This window comes from Gymnogyps californianus, chromosome 1 (genome assembly GCF_018139145.2).
Source record: "Gymnogyps californianus isolate 813 chromosome 1, ASM1813914v2, whole genome shotgun sequence".
Classification (NCBI taxonomy): domain Eukaryota; kingdom Metazoa; phylum Chordata; class Aves; order Accipitriformes; family Cathartidae; genus Gymnogyps; species Gymnogyps californianus.
Genome location: NC_059471.1, coordinates 28,270,170 through 28,290,355, shown reverse-complemented (window position 1 = coordinate 28,290,355; position 20,186 = coordinate 28,270,170). Strand labels below are relative to the sequence as shown.

Genomic DNA, 20,186 nt, shown 5'->3' with positions numbered 1-20,186 from the left:
AGCAGCAGAACCAAGCCAGCTCTGATGTCAATCCCTCATCACCAGGTTGTGTCTGCTTGTGTTTGCTATGGTCCTAGTGAGTGGGGTCATATTAGCAACAACAAAAAAATGTGGGGTATTTGCATAGGGGGAAATCCTGTTTCTGCTGTAGCTGTCAGTGACAGTTTTATTCCTGGCTGCAGTGCAATCAGAGTTTTAATCTTTCCTACAAGTTTTGTCTCCACCTATATGAAGTCTGGATTCCTCCTATACCAAGTTTGGATTCACAATGCATCTGAAGTTGCGGTTTTAAAACTATCCGTGGCGACCAAAGTGATGCCTGAGCTGTAGTAAAAGCAGTGGGAAAAATCATGCTCTTCAAACTCAGACTTCAAGTTCCCCCCCGCCTCACCCGTTATCCCCCCCCTCCCCCCCGTTATCAGAGCAGCAGCAGCTCCCTGCCCCGCAGGCGCTGGTGGGGGCTCCAAACCATGCAGCAGTTCTGAGCAAAGCCGTCAGTGCTGGGGAGCTCCTGGCAAACTGCCCGTCCATCATCTCATCTCTACCCTGGGCTCTTTCAGCCCAAGCTGCTGCTTTGTCTTCATCTCGCAAAACCCCGATGTCACCAGACACCTTAGCAAAACTCAAACTTCACTCCGCTCAGCAGTCTGGTGAGGACCTAGGTAACAGGTTTGCATACGTGCTGTGTGGTTATGCCTCCACTATGCATAATTGCACTGTGTTGGTGTTTGGCAAGTGCCATCTGGTTTTCATTTTCTTTCACAGTATAATTCATCACCTCCACCCCCACAGATTTACAGTGCAACTGCCTTTCTGCTTTCCAGACAATTTCAGCTACACTGAGTGTGTTTTGATTTAACTGAACCCAGCAGACACTACCATCAAATCATTCTCCTTTAAATTAAAAGGAATTCGATTTGCAAATTTTAGCAAGATAGGACTGCTCATAAAATCTTAACTGATAAAGTAATAAGATGCTAAGAAGACGAAAGGACCAACCATAAAATAACTTTGCTCACCAGAATCTAGGAAAATACTCTGGAGAAACATCTTAAGCACATTAAAACCCATCAAAGCTATATAAGCAATAAGAATAATAGTGAGTAATTAGAAGAGGTGTAGAGAGGAAAACACCTATTGTAGCTCAGTACAGGAAATTATTTAATGCTTCTTGTTGCGACTCAAATTACTATTTCTGTTTGCAAAAGACTGGAAACATCTTTCATTAAAAGCTCTTTTTTGAACCTGACACTGTGAGAGGGGACACTGGCCTGTTCTGTATGTGTATCTGTGTACAGGCAAGGCGAGAAAAAGAAAATTTAAAGCTAAGAAGGAGCAAAAGATAGAGCTGATTACAGAAGTAACAAAAACAAGTAACTGACAAACCAGGAAGAATGTTTTTATTGTAGGTTCTTGAGACTTCCAGTGAACAGTTTTCTCCCCTCCACTTAAGCACATACACTGGAAACACCATCGGACATAGCTATAAGGAAAATTGTAAAAAGACAATAAGATCCAAAGAAGCAGCCCACCTCTGGTAACATGGATTATTTTCTTTCTCAGTAACACCAAAACCCCACTTTGCATTGTAATTTTGTGTGCTCCTCAGCTATGTCTTAGGCTTCACTTAGCACAACAGTTATTTTCCTTGAGTGATATGTGCCAAGGTATCGTGAACTGCGAACGGGATTACCAGGTTAAAGGGACATTGTCAAAAAACATTACTTTACATGCACATATGCACATTAAAAACCTTATTAAGTCTACTAACTCAAGCAGACAAAAGCCTAGGAAGTGTCAGAATTAATGCTATCTGTGTTACCCTAAATCTGTCCTTTCCCCACATGCATCATGGCTACAATCTTTAATAACATGATTGCCAATTTATTTTCTCCCCAGGGGCTCCTGCCTCACTTAATGTCCTCTGCCGAATGCCCCTCCTCCAGCTCCCCATTCCTCGGACATCTCCAGGCTCACTGCACAGCCAAACATCCACATACTTTCCACAGGAATAACAAGTGGAAATTATCTCATACAGACGACATGCCCTTTGCTGAATTTAAAGCCATATTTAGTAGGAAGGCATTAAAGCTTCTCCATGTTTTATAATTCTTCTAAATAAGTGGAAAACAATATACTTTCTTAGAAGTCACTGATTTCAGAAGAAGATAAACCACATCCATTGCATGGATGATTTCAGCCTTGATAGTTCAGCTTCAGAGGTCAAAAGCAAACAAAACCAGCATCTAATAAAGGCAAATGTTGGAAAGTTTCAGCTTGGTGAAAGTTTCAGCTTGGTGACACGATTGGCTTTACCTGTCACACAGCTTGTATTTTGATAAGCCCACTGTAGTCCCTGGGAGTTTCTTCAGCAGCCTTGTAGAAGAAGAGGAACAGGAGATCAGAGGCTAGGGTCTAACACTGGTCCCCAAGCAAGACACCTGCATAAAACTGGGAGGAGAGGCTGTCCAGGGTCAGTGCTGTTCCCTCTCCCCGTCTGTCTCCTCGGGGTGGTCTGTGGGTGAGTGGGGCTGCTGCAAAGCAAAAGCTGCCCGTGTTGGGCACCTGGAGAGCTCTCCAGGCTGCGGAGAGGCACCCGTGCTCCCAGTGGGTGCAGGAGCAGCGGCCAGCTTCCCCTTGTATTTCATTCCCTCCTTTGTGGAGCGAGTGGGAAAACAAAAAGTAAGGGACCAACACAAGGCTCCAGGTTTGCTTTCACCCACTTAAAAAACTAAGGCCAGGCAATTAAACTAACTGCGGCAGCTAAAATAGTCTTATCCCATAACAAGAATGAAGCAACCCAATCCCATTTGTCCCACAGTTTCTGGGTTGCCAGTGTTGCTTCCATTTTACCCTTCATCCCTCCCCCACCGCATCTGATTATCTGTATAAAAGGCTAATAAATTCTCTGCTGAATTTAAAAAAGCAGCAGCATTTGCATTTTGAACACCCAGCCATTCAGCATTCAGCCCATTTAATTATTACGCTTCAGAGGATGTACCCAGTTTTACCACTCACCCTCGCCGAGGAGCCACGGGCTAGCGAGGGATGAGCAGTGGGGTTATCGGCCACTCGGCCTGCTGGTGTTTATTTAAATATCACCAATTGCCCTTCCTGATTTGGAGCCTAATCTACACTTCTGATTTGAAACTGCTGTCCCAAGGATAGCTCTATCCCGGCGCTAGCTCTTTAAATGTATGCACCGGTAATCACATTTAATTTGACTAGGCTTGCATAAAGCTTTGTCTAAGAAAAAGGATATGTTTCCAGCCTGTCTCATGGACTCATACTTTCATTAAATGCCACTGTGGTCTACTTAAATTTTGAATGCTTTGTTTACTTGGATTCACCTCTAACCACATTACAGTGAAAAATAAATCCTTCCACAGGCTAACAAGTACGTTTACAATAAAACTTTTTAGAAGGTGCTCAGAATTTCCTATCTCTTAATTTTTCCACTGTTTCCATTATCTGGAATGTGCTTATGTCAAGCTCTCTTGGCAAGGTGCAGGCTTTTATCTCATGTATTGTATAGTGCCAAGCACTTTTTTTTTCTTTTGAAATAATTATGGGGTTTGAGATTTTTAGATCAAGCTGCAAATGTTTTTTCTCCAATAAAGATTTTGGGTCAAGCAGCTATTATTCCTTTCTTATCCCAGATGAAATTTCCCCCAAGCAGAACAGTGAGAACTGAGGATGTCATAAAATCCATTAAAACTCATACACTGGGATTAACACAGTGAGTTAGACTGGTGCAATAGCATTTCTTGGGACACCTGAGCTGTTCTAATGGATCCCTCACACCAAAATGGACCTCCTTTTGAAAGCATGGAGCTTTCAGATTGGCTCATTCATCTTACTGAATTATATATTGCTTTTCTTTTACACCAGCCCATTTCCTTGGCAATGGCCTCTGGGGCAAGGGCTGTCTCTGTTGCATGTATGTACAGTGCAAACACAGCAGGGAACTACTGCTGCTATTGGGTGGCTTAGGCAGTTTCATTATAGAAGCATTTATTACCACTCTTCTCTCCCAGCATGCCTGTGACCCAGACTAGATCAATAAAGATTAAATAAAAATAACATATATATATATATATATGAATGTTAGGTTATATGTACTGCATCTGCTACATACACTTCTCCTGACGTATTTATCTATATACATGCGTGTGTGTGTTCATGTTTAGGAGATGCAATACATCTGAAATTTGTTACATGACTTCTGTTTCTTGAGCAAGTCGAGATTTGCTGAGGGAGGTGATATCATTTATTATACCTAGTGAGACAGTTGTTTTAAAAAAAAGTTACACAAGGCCTTGCATACCCAAAAGCTTGTCTCCCATTTTAAACTGCCACAATTGCACTAACAAGAGATATTATTTTTTCCTTGCAAATGTTGCTGTGCTTGTATCTGCAGATCGTTATGGGTTTTACAACAGTAGCGTGATTGTTTCCTCTGTTGGAGAAGGAAGGTGGTGCTCAGAGAGCAGCCGTCACGACTGAAGGGCCCTCGGGTTTGGTGCAGAACAGGAAGGGCACAGGGAGAAGAAGACGTGGTGCACCAGACCTTACATGACTGCTCTGCAGAGCTGCATGGGTTTCACAGCACCTGGCAGCCTTCCGAGGACAGCCTGGTGGCCGGCCCTGCTTTAGAGGCGGCCTCTCCAAGACTGCCAGCGAGCCTGCCTTTTCAGATAAGCCGCGTCTTTCTTTGCAACGCTTGGTTAAGAAAAGAGACTTTTTTAACATAAGCCACTCCAGTGCTGTCAGTGTTTCCTGACTTGCAATCCATCCTCCTCTCCTGTGCGCTGCCTGGGAGCTGTGTGCAGGGATGAAGACTTGTGCATTGCTACAAACCGCGTGGGGATGGAGAAACAGTGACCGGAAAGCAGCAGGCCAGAGAGAAGATAAGTACATGCTGGGGGCTGTGTGTGGCAGCCCTCTGCAGCTGGGTGAGCTCCGGAGCTAGATCCACACGGGTCGGCCGGGGACAGGGCTGGCCGGCCGTGCCTGCCGTCAGCAGTGGCCGTGCAACTTGGCCGCATCCAGGGAGGCGGTGGCTGCCGTGCACGCACAGGGACTGCCGGGTCTGTAGGCATCGCACAAAGCACTGGAGCCCCTGAGGGGCTTCCTCGTCACCAGTGCGCCGGGGTGACCCTCTGCTCCTGGGAGAGTTGGGGTGGGCCTCCCAAATGGTGCTCCAGCAGGGCAGCTGTGTGCCTGAGCGCTACGAAGTAGCTATCTGCTATTAATAACAACAGCTTGACTCTATTAACAGCAACAGCTTAATTAATAAAAGGTGTTTGATAAATATTGGCTGTGACCTGGGTTTCCTCCTGACTCAATTGTCTATGAGAAAGAAGGAAATCTACGACAAGGAGATGGGGCAAAATGAAAACCAGGAGCTCTCTCCTGCACCATGCACCCCTGTAAGAACACAGGCCAGCATTTTCAAATTAATTGAAAGGTCCCACCTTAAAAATTATCCCAAATATTTTTAATTCCTCCAGCTTGTTATCTGTTTTACAGATGATTCAAACTGTCTTTCTCCTGTTTTTGTCTGGTAGCATCATCCATCACAAAGCCCCATTAAGGCAACACCCTGGAGGCACATCATGGCAACCCTTAGTTACAGTATAATCTCCCACTCTTGTAACAATTTTCTAGAGTTTTCATTCCTAAAAGCTCTGAAATTAGACTGGGCATGAAGTAAGACGCTGCAAGTCTTATTACAGCGCTAGTGTGGAATACGGTAGGTAGAATCTTTCCCCCCCTCCTCCCCCTGACCTCCAGGTCTCCTCCTTAATTGATTAAAGGCATATTTCCACTATAAGATTTATACATATGTTGATGCACATGTCCCTAATATGATGCTATCTACCTTCCTTTCCCTTTTAGAGCATCCCTGTAGAGAAAAATATTGGTATTTGCTTGCAGACCAGTCACCCACTGCTATGAACGTTGCAGCTGGGACGTATAAGGAGGCCCCCCGTGAGAGCTAACAGTCATCTTCTGCCTGCTGGTTCCAGCTACACCCATGCACATGAGAAGGAACCAGCACAACCATCAGCATTATGTCTTGGCTGGAAATTATCAAAACATTTGAAAGAGCACCTTCATTTTGATTCCAAGATTTTTCAGGTGCTCCGATCTTTTTGATCAAAAATTAGCCCATGCTTGTGCTACCTCATGTTTGTGTCAGACCATGGGTGATGACGTGTTACAGAAAAATGTAATATTTTTTGCAATTTTGTTACCTGATGCAGCACGTATAGTGCTAGTCATCTTTAGGACAGTGGACAGGTGCCACAGGCAGCCAGGGAATGCTCCTTGGGGAGAACATCAAAGCTGACCAGACTGAAGTAAGGGCAACTCCGGCCTCCTTTACACAAACTTTTGATTTTCGGTAAGACCAATGAACTGACTTTGTGACTGTACGTTCTATTCAAAAAGTACCTTCAACACTAAAACCTTAGGATATTTGCAAACTCGTATCTTCCTTCCAAGCTCACTTCTCCTGCATAACAGACACCACGTGTCTCTGCCCATCTTTATTCTCCACCCCACCTTTGCACGCCAAGCAGACTGTATGGCCTCACCAAGTTCTGAAGCCAAACTGGTTCAGAACAGCAGCTATAGGGAAAAAGGCATGTTCATGCAGATGCTTTAAATGATGAAATGCTGATGATACCGAACACGGTAGCTGGATACAGTCAAGGATTTTTAACAGACTCTTCTTCCCCTTCTCTCTACTATTTCTAGTTCCACTGTAGCTTTCCTGAGATTAGAAGGGGGAAGAAAAGCCAGAATTGCCTGCAGTATTCAAAATGAGCATGGACCAGGAGTTCACATAATTACATTGCAATGCTTTCTGTTTGATCATCTGGTACTTTCCTAGTACTGCCCATTATTCTCTTTGTTTTCTGACTGCTGCTGAGTTTGGAAGCTGATATTTTCATAGAACTACTTTTTATGAGCCTGGGATCATTTCCGAAATGGCAATATATGTCAAAGCCATCATAGTGTATATATAAAATTAGACTTCTTTTTACTAATTGTACCTGATTTTATATTTATCAGTTATATTCCTTTTGCCATTTTATTGCCCAGCCATTCAATCTCTTGATATCCTTCTGCAACTTTTTGCAGCTTTTGTCTTTTATCTCAAGCCTGAGTAGCTTGGTATTGTAAGTAAATTCTGTCCCTGACTTCCCAAGTCCATTTCCAGATCATTTATCAATATACAGCAGCACGGAACTAGTTTTTAATGTACTTCATTCATAATCTTTTAATTAGTCTTCCATAATTATCCCTTCTTTCTTATTCCATGCAATTTCTTTATGCATACTTGGCAAGAGATGCTGCTGAAAGCCTTTTGAAAACCTAAGCAAACTTTATTAGCCAGATCATCCTGACATACACACTCAGAGATTCTTCCAAAGACCTGTAATAGATTTCATGGTTGTGTATCCGATACATCCACTCTTTCATAACGGTTTATGTCAATTGGCAAGGTACGGCCATCAGTTCTGTTGGATCTCTACAGAATCCTCACACAAATTTTTTGTGTGATTTTTTGAGGGAGGGGGGTGTTTTTTCTTTCTTTAAACCATATTTGCCATTTTTTCTTTCCTCTGGTACTAAGGCAGTTCTAAGCAGAAGTTAGTATTTCAGAAGTCTTCTGAAAATACTGAATGACCTTAATGAAATGAACACCTGCTAGCAACTTATCAGTTTGTTTTAATAAGCCATTTACTGACACTTCAATTTCAGCCAGATCTTCTGATTAAGACCCTGTCAAAAAATGTTAACAGCACAGAAAGTTTGATAAGGACTTCAACAGCAAGCACAGATAAAAAACCTCAATATCTATTCTGGTCTATTCTTCCAGAAGGGTTCCTTTACACCTTGACCACCTAGTCACCCAAATCCTTTGATAACTGTCAGAGACAGTACTGTACTGAAAGCCACATCAAATCATGCGGAGATAGTATTACTCCTGTACAGCACACAGATAGGTTTAGTGCTGGCACTTCTAATATCCAGACTTCCTGTCACGTGGTAAACATTCTTTTGGCTTTGTTTGTTTTTAATAAAAAGTGCTACGAAAACACTTTGAAATTAAATCCTTACCAGTTTTCCACTGCAAGGCAAGTTTTCTGATCTATACAGTTTAGACAAGGAGCGGAGCAAGAGATGACTCAGTCATCATCCATAAATGACTCCGTGGGGGATAAGAAAAAAAAAAATTCCATATTAGGTCTCTAAGCTAGCTGAAAACAGAAAACATGAGGTTGAAGATGAATCCAGACTAAATGTAAAGCCTTCACCTTTATAATGATGTTTACTGACTGATAGGAAGGATTCAAATATATAGACCTTAGTTATTCAAGAGATTTCTTAAGTCTGAATTTGTTTGTAAGGGATCCCATCATAGCTCAGACAGAATTAACAGGCTTATTCCTGATGTAACTGGGCAAAGTTTTTTACCTCTGTTTTGCAGATCCAATTAGATTTGGTTTCCTCAGCCTCAAAACATATGATCTTATGATAAAGTATGTCTATTCAATATCTCACTTGTATCAGTGTTACTTTGGCTTTAATGCAGTAACAAATCATCCTGTGTGCATAAATTAATATGCTCCTACTTTAAAATTTCACATAATCAACATGACTTTGATGCTTTATGAACACTGAAAGACTCAAATATTTTGAATCACTTACCTGAAGAAAAGTCCGTGTTCAAACTTTATGGCAACTGCTGGCAAATACAATTTTTACAGATGCAATCCCCCCAAAAAGTAAAATAAAATAATAATACAAAATTGGAGCAAGGTTTTTAGACAAAGGCTGAGAAAGGAGGAGTAGAATAGAAATGGTGAATGAGATCCAGTAAGCTTAGCTCTAATCTCACTCAAGGTCACTTCTGTAGGGAAATATATTTGTATTACTCTCTTGGTATGATTATGCTGCTACAGTTATACTATTATAAATTACTATGTTTCCAAAGCAACATATCAGGAGTAATTCTGTCGAAGTCAATGACATAAGAACTAGAAGAATCAATTCACCATACCAGTTTTCTCTGGACACTGAATTACTGATTTTTTTTTTTTTTCTAGGAAAAAAAATGGAAATAATGAAAGATGGACATAAATCCAGTAGTAATAAGCCAAAAGGACTATAATACAATTATCTTTTTATGTTTAAAGCAATCTATTTTGAAAAGAGAAAGGAAGGTTGGAGCAATTCATTATCTTTGTTCACTTACTCCAAATGTTCAGAAATTACCAGCTGTTTACATTTGCTAGTATATAGTTACACTGAGTACGCCAAGCATCAGCAGGGGTTTGGTGCCCTCTTATGTTTTATACAAGCAACTCCAGTGATTGCAAACACTCCCTTCTTGGTGATAGATCACTTGTGAAGGCTTCTCAGGTTACAAATTCTTAAGAAAGTGTCAACTAAGATAACTAACTACTTAATGCTTCAAAAAGGTTAATAACCACTTTAAGGCAGTGAACTTACTCACAGTAACGAGCAGACCCACAGACATACCTGTGCACCTTCCCCTTCAGCTTTTACTGAGACAGTTCAGCCTCACTAAACTGATCTTGCATGGCACAAACCTGATTCAGGCTTCTTTTGTTTTGGTCAGACAGATATTGTTAATGAATTGCTGACTATAATAACATAAAAAAAAAAAAGGCTGGTTAGCATCACAGAAAAAAAATCAAGATTAACTGTATTAATACAGATCTTAGAATCAGAAGAGTGAGGACTACGTGACCTGGTCTTACCTCCTGTTAGTGTCATCCAGTTAACAATCTAGGTACTTACCCAAAGAAAAGGATCAATTTAAAAAAAAAAAAAAAAAAAAAGTCTGCAAAGTTGGAGACATCCAAACATGGAATATTCCTATTTCCTTTACTTGGATACTGCAGTGATTACTTCTCACACTTAAAAGTTGGCACATATTAACTAAAATGGGCTTCCAGCAATCACCTTCGGTTTTCTTTCTTGTCCAGTTAACACTGTAGCATGTTATTTTTCTTCCTGTGCAAGTATTTCTACCCATACCGAAGTCCTTTCTTGATCTTCTAAAAACTAAACAGATTGCTTGGTAAATCTTTTCTGGAAATAAAACCTGATTCTATGTTAAGAAGTGTTTTGTCAGTTTGTTTTTAATTTCCCTATTAGCATCAAAAGGGTATACAGTTTAATTTTTCTTTTTTTTTTTTATATACTTGGCACTTATGTAACTCATCATCCCATTTTACTAATTACTCGGAGGAAAACACCTGGAAGAGATTTATGTGCCTTTTTTGATACATAAATTAGAATGCAAAAGAGATGGGCCCCAGAAATAGTAATGTATAAAGATAACACGGAATTTTAGATTACATTTGAATGTCGGTATCAAAATTATTAAATACCTTATTAAAGTGCTGAGGACCCCATATTTAGAAAAGTAATCCATTGCAATGGAACGTATTGATTTTAGTACAGAAATAAAGCACCCAAGCCTTTCATAATAGGAAATTCTCAATTTATTTTATCAAATTATCCTACTATGCAATTTTTCAGAAATCAGTTTCAAGATGATACATAAGAAAACCTTCAGAGAATTAGCAAGTTAGTGCACAAATCAATCATTTTCTCAGTCTGTTCATAGATGCAGAGGTAAAAAGGAGTCTAAGCATCTCATACTAGTTAACTATGAGCATCCCTTCTTATCACAGATACCCAAATGCCTAGAGAAAAGGCACATTTTGGCGCCATGGCCTATTTCAGTAAAGCCAGACAAAACTGGATGAATGCTCCCCATTTCTAGGGGCTGCAAAAGCCCACGTAAAAAGAGAGTTGAGAGTAGATCCACACAGCAAACAGAAACTTGTAGAAATAACTTATTTGTCAACATCCAAAAGTGCACTATTCCTTTATTGAACACAGAAGCGTATTCCCAGAGAGCTTCGAGTTCTGTTTCACATGGATGTGACAAAGGAAAAATAAATAAGGAGAGGATGTGGTAAGGAAGGATGGATGTGCCTGGAACCCTTACATCACCAAGATACGCTCAAATATAGTTAATGATATTACAGTAGTATTTTAAAAAGAAATCCACCTTGTGTAGGTGAGAAATAGCTAAATTGCACACAGAGCAGAGATCCCTGAGCTAGTGGAGACCTAGTGAGAAAATCCACACAACACACTGCAAAGCAATGTGGACCTGTCCATCTAGGTCTAGAGGAAGTACTGCTACTTTTACAGCTAATAAATATTGCTTACGAGCTCCCATTCAAGACTATGTGAATGATGGACCATATTTGCTAGTGTATAACCCTGAAGTTCTGGTTCTAAGGCTTGCATGAGGGCAGCCAGGTAAGATCTGCTTTTGTTATTGTGGATATAGCCAACAACAACACATTCACATTTAGTGCATTAATCTCAAATAGTACTGAAATCAGGCCATCAGGCTCCACAGCTGAGTTACTTTCCACAGAAAATATGAATCTGACTTTTCTGGACAGATTTTCCATCTGCTGACCCACAATCTGTGATCATAGGTTGAAACCTGCCAAATTAAGAAGCATTTGCTTTTGATAACATTTCACTGAAGTGGATACTTCCCATCAGAATAATTCTATTTCCCATATTCCCTTTCTAAGGAAGTAGGAAAAAAATTGCCTCTCTTAGCTGGTAATTAGCATTAAAATAGTCCACACAGTAGAATAAGTGTGTGGAAACAGCAAAAATCCTCCCAAATGTTTTGAAGAGCTAGTAGATAAATATGGAATGTGGGTCCACAGCTTTACAGACGTAATCAGTTATTCACTGTCTCATTTCTGCCATGCCATTTTCCCCATCCCATTTTCCTATACCCAGTTCCCTCTATGCTATAAAGTGAATGAACTTAAAATCTTGTAGCAACATGTAAAGGAAACAGAACCACTCTGGAGTGCGAATGGAAAGAGACAGCATTTTTTAGGACAGAGCTTGGAGACATCTGCTAGGACATAGCACAAGAAACTTAACTCTACACATTAATGGAGTTGATGAAGACTAAGTTCTGGATATAAAACAGTTAAAAATCCTCAAATCATAACAGATGCACTGCTGTTAACTGACAGAGCTTCAGTGAAATTGGGAGAAAATCACGTGTCTCCCAGTCCCTAATGCTGATTAAGAATTTCCTAGCAAATTGCAATTTGTTTATCTTGAGGAACTTACATGAGTTGAACTTCAATATGTTCTATTATGAAATCTTACGGAACAGAAAAGGCATGGTGATATAAATCAAATCAGGTTAAGAATTGATTTAGTTAAGAATCAGTACTTGGCTGCTGTGCACATATTTTTAATTTAGTTTGAAGTGCCTGATATCAATTTAACTTAAGCTTATTACAGACTTTACCGCTTTGGCTAGATCTGAAAACTTAGATTTCAATGCTTATGTCATTAACCACCTAAGGCAGATACCAGTATCAGCACCGACACCAGCATCCAGCAACATCATAATGCATCCCTATATTCAGTGTTGGGCAGTATCAGCACAATGATTCAAAAAAAAAAAAAAAAAAAACCCGAGTGAAGAAACATTAAAATGAGGTGCTCGCCTCCCAGGAAATCATTTATACACTTCTTTCAGACAGTTCTGACCTTCATTTAACAACACACACAGGCTAAGCAGAGGAGCCCGAAGATGAACCTATACATTTAAGAACAGCAGCTGTGTTTGTAAAGTTTTATAATAAAATTAAGATGCTTATCAAAGTCATTTTACAATTGCGAGCAACAAAAGCAAAAGCCACCATAGCATTACTAAAATGAGTAACAGCTCAAGACCAAGTACTTCTTCAGGACTGCAGAACAGCTAGGACAGATTCTTAGCTCTAGAGTTCTGGGAGCACAATGTTCTGTGCTTGTCTAAGGAAACACAAGCTACAGAGAACTCAAGGAAATGTGGTCATAGGTCTTACATGTCACACAGCTTGTGCCACGGCAGTTGTGGGAAACCATCAGCTTAAGGGTACATATTTTTGTACTTGCTGGGCTCCAATCTCTGCAACATAGACTGCTCCACTCTTCATGTCTACATCCACAAGGTGTGGCTTGGTTTCATCTGCCAGCTGGACTGTGTTGACCATAACACAGTCCCCAATAGAGCCAACTGGTGGTGCTGCCAAGATTGCTAACCGGTTGATATTCAGCTGAGCTACAATCAGGTATTTGTAATCAGCCGTAAATCTGTGAAAGACAGAAATATATTTTTGAATTAGGAACTCCATATGACATCTCATTTTAACACAACCGTGCACTTCTAAACAAACAAAACCTCCTTAATAGTCAAGTTTTTGAAGGCTACAACAGACTACATGCAGTGAAACATTAGAGAATTGACTTGTAAGCCTTGCTCTACATGTTGCTGCTCCTTGAGACAGATTATGCTACAGAAAACTCATTCATTCCCTCTTCCTGTAAAAGCTGCACCAGTAAGGTCAACAACACACAACAACTTTAAAATGAAGATCCCAATCCTGCACTCAAATCCATGGGGCTTGTTATAAAGCCAGGATTTCCCTGTCAAGATACAACTGTGCTGATCTTTGCATGTGACTAGGACCCAGCACCCTATTAGTTAAACTAGTTAACTCCTTGTCATCAGGCATTAAACATCAAAATTTTAATTAATCAATAAGACTACACCTTATTTATGTAATTGCATGCTTCTAGAACTGTTCAACAATACCTGACAGAATAGGGTCCATCTTCTGAAAAACAGCTGCTCCAAGACCCGAGCCATTCCCCTGTGACTTTATCAAAAACTTGGATTCTTTTGTTGTCTCTGTCTGCAACCCATACCTGTTAAGAACAAAAATCATGGCTGTTCACAAATAGAACAAATCAAATGCATTAGTTTCTTACATGAGCAAAGTATCCTGTAGTAAAAAAGTACACTGTGGAAGAATGTACCTCCCCATTCAAAACTACGTAAGTAGATATGACTTCCAGATATAAAACAAAACCATCTCATAGTTAACACACACAAATTATTTTATACTACTTTAACAGAGAAATCGATGCCTTCTCTTCATTTTTGTGGCTATGATATGAATATATTTAGTAGGATTCCCCCCCCCTCCCTGTGAGGGCATGTTCCCACCTATTTAATTCTAAAGATACTGGTCTGTAACCCGCTAACAATTTCTTTTTCAACAGTAGTCTCATTTCATGATCCAGGCCTATGATGACTGCATCAGCAAACACTCTTGATATGCCTAATACTACTATAAATATTGAGCAACTTAAACACTAAGAGCATTTTCAGCACGTTTTGTCTAATCAGTTTTGTGGAGCTTGTCTCTGTCCCAGCCTGTGCTAACTGGGTTCACAAACAATGCAAGCCAGCAATACCACTAGATAGTTCCAGTGAAGGCATCTCTTGTACTACAATCATTGAAGTTTTAGCTGTTGACAACCCGTCAGTCTGATAAGTAAACGTCATGACTTTTCTAGGATATCACCCAAAAGGGAGCAATAAAGAAGTTGACCTGAGATCTTTCATCACTATTTTTAAATGAAACACTACTACAACATTCTCTTAGATTTCTTAGGAATTAACAATTATTTTTAACCTAGGCTGATGATCAACACTACGTTGGCAATGAAATCGTAGCCCATCGCAATTGCTGTCTTTGAATGTATATACTCATGGTTAGCCTTCAACACAAAGCAACCAAGTCCCTCCCCTTCTCCCTCCCACCCTGACAGTTTTGGCAGAGAAGTGAATTTTATATACGCTTCTTATTCTGGTTCAGACAGCATCAGAAGAATTAGCTCAAACCAGTGATTTAAGATGTTTTAGTCAAGCAATCTTATCTTCCCTGAAAGAGATTAAGGAGCGACCGCATAATTCCTCTACAAGAGCAGCAGAGCAAAAGCCAGACCACGATTGACACCTGGCAGAAGCAGACTCTTGAAGGCCTGGAGCTGCATATAGAAAAGGACTGATGTTCACAACCTGGCTAGAGCCTTACTATCATCTTAAGCTTATGTGGAATTTCCAAATATGAAATTAAAGTCCCCTGAAGAAATGTAAAGTGCTTGGGCAGATATTTATTACAGAACATAATTCTCCTGTACTCTCACAACGGCAACCTGTTAGAAACTGCAGGAGGAACAGTCTGCTGTTGCACGGACATTGACAACAAAACCGCTCAGAACCCTTTTGTTAATCTTGGAGCCAGCTACTTCAGTAGGATCTGCAGCATGAAACTTCAGCTCATGACCACTACCACACTGAAAATTGTAACGCCCATAAAATGACCCAGATCACAAGAGTTCAATTAAAAAAGAAATACAATTTTTTTTGTTCAAATACATGTAAACAAGTCTGTTGGAAGGTGAAAAAAATTCTCCCTTTATTCTTTACCCGTCCAAAAGGATCCACTGTTACACTGTGAGGAATCTTGAACTGACCAATGCCGGTCCCATTTGTTCCAGTCAGCCATATCTCTTTGTAATCTAAAGAGTGAGCATCATGAAAAATAAAAGTAAAAAAATCACAGTAAGAAAACAACAAATAAAACAGCTTTAAGTCATTCCCTTGCAAAGTTACTTTGAGTAATTTTTAAAAGGTGAAATTTCTAAACTCAGACTTTTTAAACACAGTACTCCCGATACATAAACCCAAGAAATACTGGAACTACTACAGTGACTACTGGATTGTTATTAGTGGTTTCAGGGTTATAGTTACAGAAATGTAGCCACTAGTACACAAGAGCCATAGTCCAAGGCTCTGTTAAGCACTGTATTAAAAAATTAAAAAAATTTAAAAAATAGAAGTAGTTGGTTGATTATGATACTCATTTGTTTACTAAATTGATTTTTTACATTTGTTACCTGGCAGTTTTCAGTCAGTTTTGAGTTTTAACAAGTTACCATTTTGCAAACTAGGTATTAGGAAACCGACTGTTTTATAATAGTACAAAGGAGAAACAGTAGCTCCTCCACTTTTTCCCAACTGTAGGCATGCGCAGACTCCTCACTCACTGCCCTAACCAATGCTGATCATCTAACTGGGGAATATGAGCAAGCTAATTAGAATCATGGAATAATTTAAGTATAAAAGATCTCCAGACACCACCTGGTCCAACCTGCTTCTCAAAGCAGGACTAGCCTTGATAACAAATCCAACTCTGAAGTTGGATCAGGTTGCTCATAACTCATCAAGTTTTGAGCATCTCCCAGAGTGGAGACTGCACACCATCTCTGGGCAAACTATTCACTGTCTGATCACCCTCACTGTGAATCCTTCCCTCCAAAAATCAAACTGGAATTCACCCCTCTTGCATCTTTTGCTCAGTGTTCCTCATTTTTCACTGTGCATCTCCAAGAAACATGTGGCTCTGTTTTCCCTATACTCTCCCATTACTGACTAGAAGACAGCAATAGAATCCCCCTTAGCCTTCTCTCTTGAAGGCTGAACAAACTCATTCCCTCAGCCTCTTGTCATAAATGATTAGGAGATTTCTCCTGAAGTGACAGGCAATAGAACAGGATCTGATTCAACAAAGTCTTCAAACTAATGTTAAATGACAGCTCTACCCAGTCCTCGCTTAAAAGTATTCTCAAGCTGTGTTATTTAAAATTCAATTTTCAATGGTCAACTACTGCAGAAGTTCATTTTTCCATACCGTTGGATAGTTTGAGCAATCTGTTATTCATTCCTCCGTCCCCATCCACAACATACATATCTCCACTTTCCTCTACAAAGATCTCTGCTGGTTGATCAAATTGCAGGGGAATCAAACTTGAACCAGCATTACCTGGCGTGCCCAAGATCTGCATAAGTTTACCCGAAGGGCTATACTGCTTCACGGTGTGCCCATATTTCCCTGAGTTAAGAAAAAAAAAAAAGTGCAAAAACATCTTAACAAAACAAAATGTATTACAACTGATTACAAAGATTAAAAAAGAAAATTTCCTGATACTCACAAGTGATACTAATAAATCAAGCAGACAAAATTCTATAGGGAGAATATGACTGTAGGTTAGTAAATCCATAGGCTACAACAATATTTATCCATTGTATTAGGGTCACCAAACCTAGGACAGACAATAAGCCTAGCCAGAAGATTTTTTTTTTTTTCCTGATACTTCTCCTGGGGGGAGGAGTGCTTACTAAGTTCAGAAGCTATAAGCAGACACATAGCATAACTCATGAACCTTCAGAGTATTTTGTGCAGCATCTGACAAGTTTGTTCATGGCAAGAAAAGCACAAATCTGTCTCAGAATTGTTTGAGAGACTTAAATAAATGAGTTGTTTAAAGTAATATCTGCAGTATTAGCATTTTCTTCCCCACCTAATACTTCTCATATCACCACCATGCATACCTGTTCCAACATCTGTGATCCATACTGAACTATCTGTTGCGGTGTTCAATACAAAGATACCATGAGGCATTTCAACTGTATTATTCCAGGAGTAAAGAAAATAGCCTTCCTCTGAGAATACAAGTACCTTTGGCACATTGTCTCCCCTCTGAAAGGCAAAAAAAGGTCTATTAAGAAGACATATTAAGCAAGTAATCATATTTTTGAAAATTCCTCTTTGTAAGGTTTTTGCAATGTTTAATGAATCATAAGAATCTCCTGAGACTGTCTGCTAGACCTCATTTTTTCCAGCTAGAAAAGGAAAGACAGAGAAGGGTCTAAGTTTAGCATGCAAAACTTTCCACTCTAGAATGAGTTTCAACTTAAATCACAGAGTCCAATTTTCAGAGCAGCCAAGCTCCTGCGGCTATCTTGGTCTTCGTTTTGAATCATGTTTTTACGTTCTTGTTGAAAAATATGCCAAGAGTACACAGGCATGAAAAACTGTAACTGTACTTATTAGCTGCACGGCACTCAAGTACTCATACTGTGCTTTATGATTGAATCCCACCACTTCCCATGGAGAGAACGTCTTATCCGTGACCTAGAGATACCAACGCATGGAACTAGGTAAAGCAAATAACTGAACTCAAATTACTGTAACTGGCTGAAAGATCTGCATGGTTTTGATTTCATGGGACAAAGGCTGAAAGAGTGGAAGATTCAGTTGCCCCAGAATCACATTTTACCTTAGAGTTAAGAGAAGAAGCTACTGTAACTCAGTTAAGTTGGATCATGCATTCATACCACACAAATTTAATGCTTTTAAAAGCACAAACAAGTGTGGTGCCGGAAGTGCTTTAAAAAATGGATACAGCAGAGACATCTATACTTACATTTTCACTAATTTTGATACAATAATTATTCATACAGACACACACATACATATCCTAATCTAAACCAGACACTTTAAAGGCAAAAATACACTAGAACAACAAGGAGAGAAATATAGTATTCGCACTCACTTGTCCCACATAGACCAAACCATGAAGAGAGTCAACAGCAACACAAAATGTTTGGCCAGTGAAGTATTCTGGAATTTTAGGCCAGCCTATGTCCAGCTTGTACATCTGTTGCTGTCCCTTCCAAGAAGAAGAGTAATCAAATGCTTTTAAAACCTGAAAATACAAAATAAATATCCATTAGTAATTAAATTCCATGATGGTGGGATCAGAAGAACCAGCAGTAGAGAGTAACTGTGTACTGAAGCATCAGAAATTGATTTATTCAATTTAAATTAAGAAGACAGATAAACAGAAATAGGCTTGTAGCTAGGGTTTTGGACTGCAAATGGGAAAATTTTGACAAACTGGAAATTAGCTAATGAAGTCCTTTGGATTGGGGAACTCTGGAATTAGAAGGCAAAAAACACACCCTGAAATTTCTTATGTCTAAGTTGCTATTACTGTCTGTAAATCACACTCCAAAATGAGGAAAATAGTAGAGAAGGTTCCAAATGCAACAGAATCAATAACCACTTCAAGAAGATAGGAAAATAAAAAGAAAAGTCAGAATAAAGGGAAAATACAGGTCAAGAAAGAAAACTACACCTTGGAAATGGGGAAATGTAAGATACCAGGAACGGCAAAACTCAGGTCAATGTATACATTTTAAAGGATAATGGAAAAAAATAATCTTCCACCTTTTTGTTCTATTTTTCCAGCAGAAGAATGGAAGCTAAGCACTGAAATTAAAAGACCAGGCTAGAACTAAGAAGTAACAAGTGGTGACCCTGAAGGACCAGCGCCATTTAACATTTCTGTTAACTGCCTTGCTAGAAGTAGGAATAAGTTGATGACGCAGAAGTACGAACAGCTTAAGAAAGACCAGACTATCATGAAGGAAAACCGGGAGTAATTAAGCACCCGCGTTTGTCTCAGAAGCGCTGTAAAGCCACATAACCAAGCCTCCGCCTAGAACGAGGTAAGCCAGAAGAGGCGCGGGAAGGCAACAGGACGAAACGGGTCCCGGGGCCCTGCCCGCACCCCCCCCCCCGCCTCCGGAGGGTCCCCGCGCAGACCGGGGACAGGCGGGCGCTGCGGCAGCACCACGACCACGGCCCCATCCCCGCCGCCCCCGAGCGCCCTCCTGCCGGCAGTCCGCCGGCCCCCTCCCCCGGTATCTGCCTTCGGGCGAGAAGCCGTAACCGGAGGACTGGCACAAAGCTCCCGCGCTTCGCTCCCTCCTTCCCTCAGGCCGCGAAGAGGCACACGCAGCCCGGCCACCGCCCACCTGCGAGCCCCAGAGCAGGGCCAGCAGGGCCAGCAGGGCGCCGGCCATCACCAGCCACGGCCCCGACCCCGGCCCCGGCGGCCGCTTCCGCCTCATCGAGGCCGGGACGGGGAGGGGCCGCCGCGCGGGCGGGCCGCGTTGCCATGGCAGCCACGTGATCGCCCCCCCCCCCCGCCACCGGCTGGCCCAGGAAAAGGGGGCGGAGGAGCCCTCGTCCCCCTTCGCCCCTTCTCCCAGCGCCGGGCTGCCCTATATCGTGCCGGCTCCGAACCGAGCGGCGGCAGCGCAGAGGCAGGCCAGGGAGGGCGCGGCGACGCCCCGAGGAAGCGGTGAGCGTTTCGGCACGACGCTCGGGAGCTGGAAGAGGGGCGAGTCCAGCTCGAGTTTCCGCCACTTCTGCACAGGCATCGTGGTTGTCGACCAGCATGGAAAGGGCCCTTCGGCTCCGCTCTGTGATGTCATAGGAGCGCGACGGTGGAGAGGCAGGACCGCCGGAGCGGGGTGCTCTGTCGGT

General features: G+C 41.1%; 1 protein-coding gene across 2 annotated transcripts; it reads right to left on the bottom strand.

Moving 5' to 3' along the window:
• Positions 1–10,513: 10,513 nt before the first annotated feature.
• Positions 10,514–19,729, bottom strand: NHLRC3 (NHL repeat containing 3). Of its 2 annotated transcripts, none has more exons than XM_050914897.1 (7): positions 19,673–19,729; positions 18,406–18,558; positions 17,402–17,549; positions 16,701–16,901; positions 15,437–15,528; positions 13,754–13,866; positions 10,514–13,251 (listed from the first exon to the last, which is right to left on the bottom strand). In XM_050914897.1, exons 1-7 carry the CDS (start codon positions 19,718–19,720, stop codon positions 13,023–13,025), a joined length of 984 nt encoding a protein of 327 aa, XP_050770854.1. In that variant the 5' UTR covers positions 19,721–19,729; the 3' UTR covers positions 10,514–13,022. The 2 variants fall into 2 exon arrangements, with proteins under 2 accessions (XP_050770854.1, XP_050770852.1); XM_050914895.1 differs by having other exon boundaries at positions 16,833–16,901; positions 19,673–19,727.
• Positions 19,730–20,186: the final 457 nt, after the last annotated feature.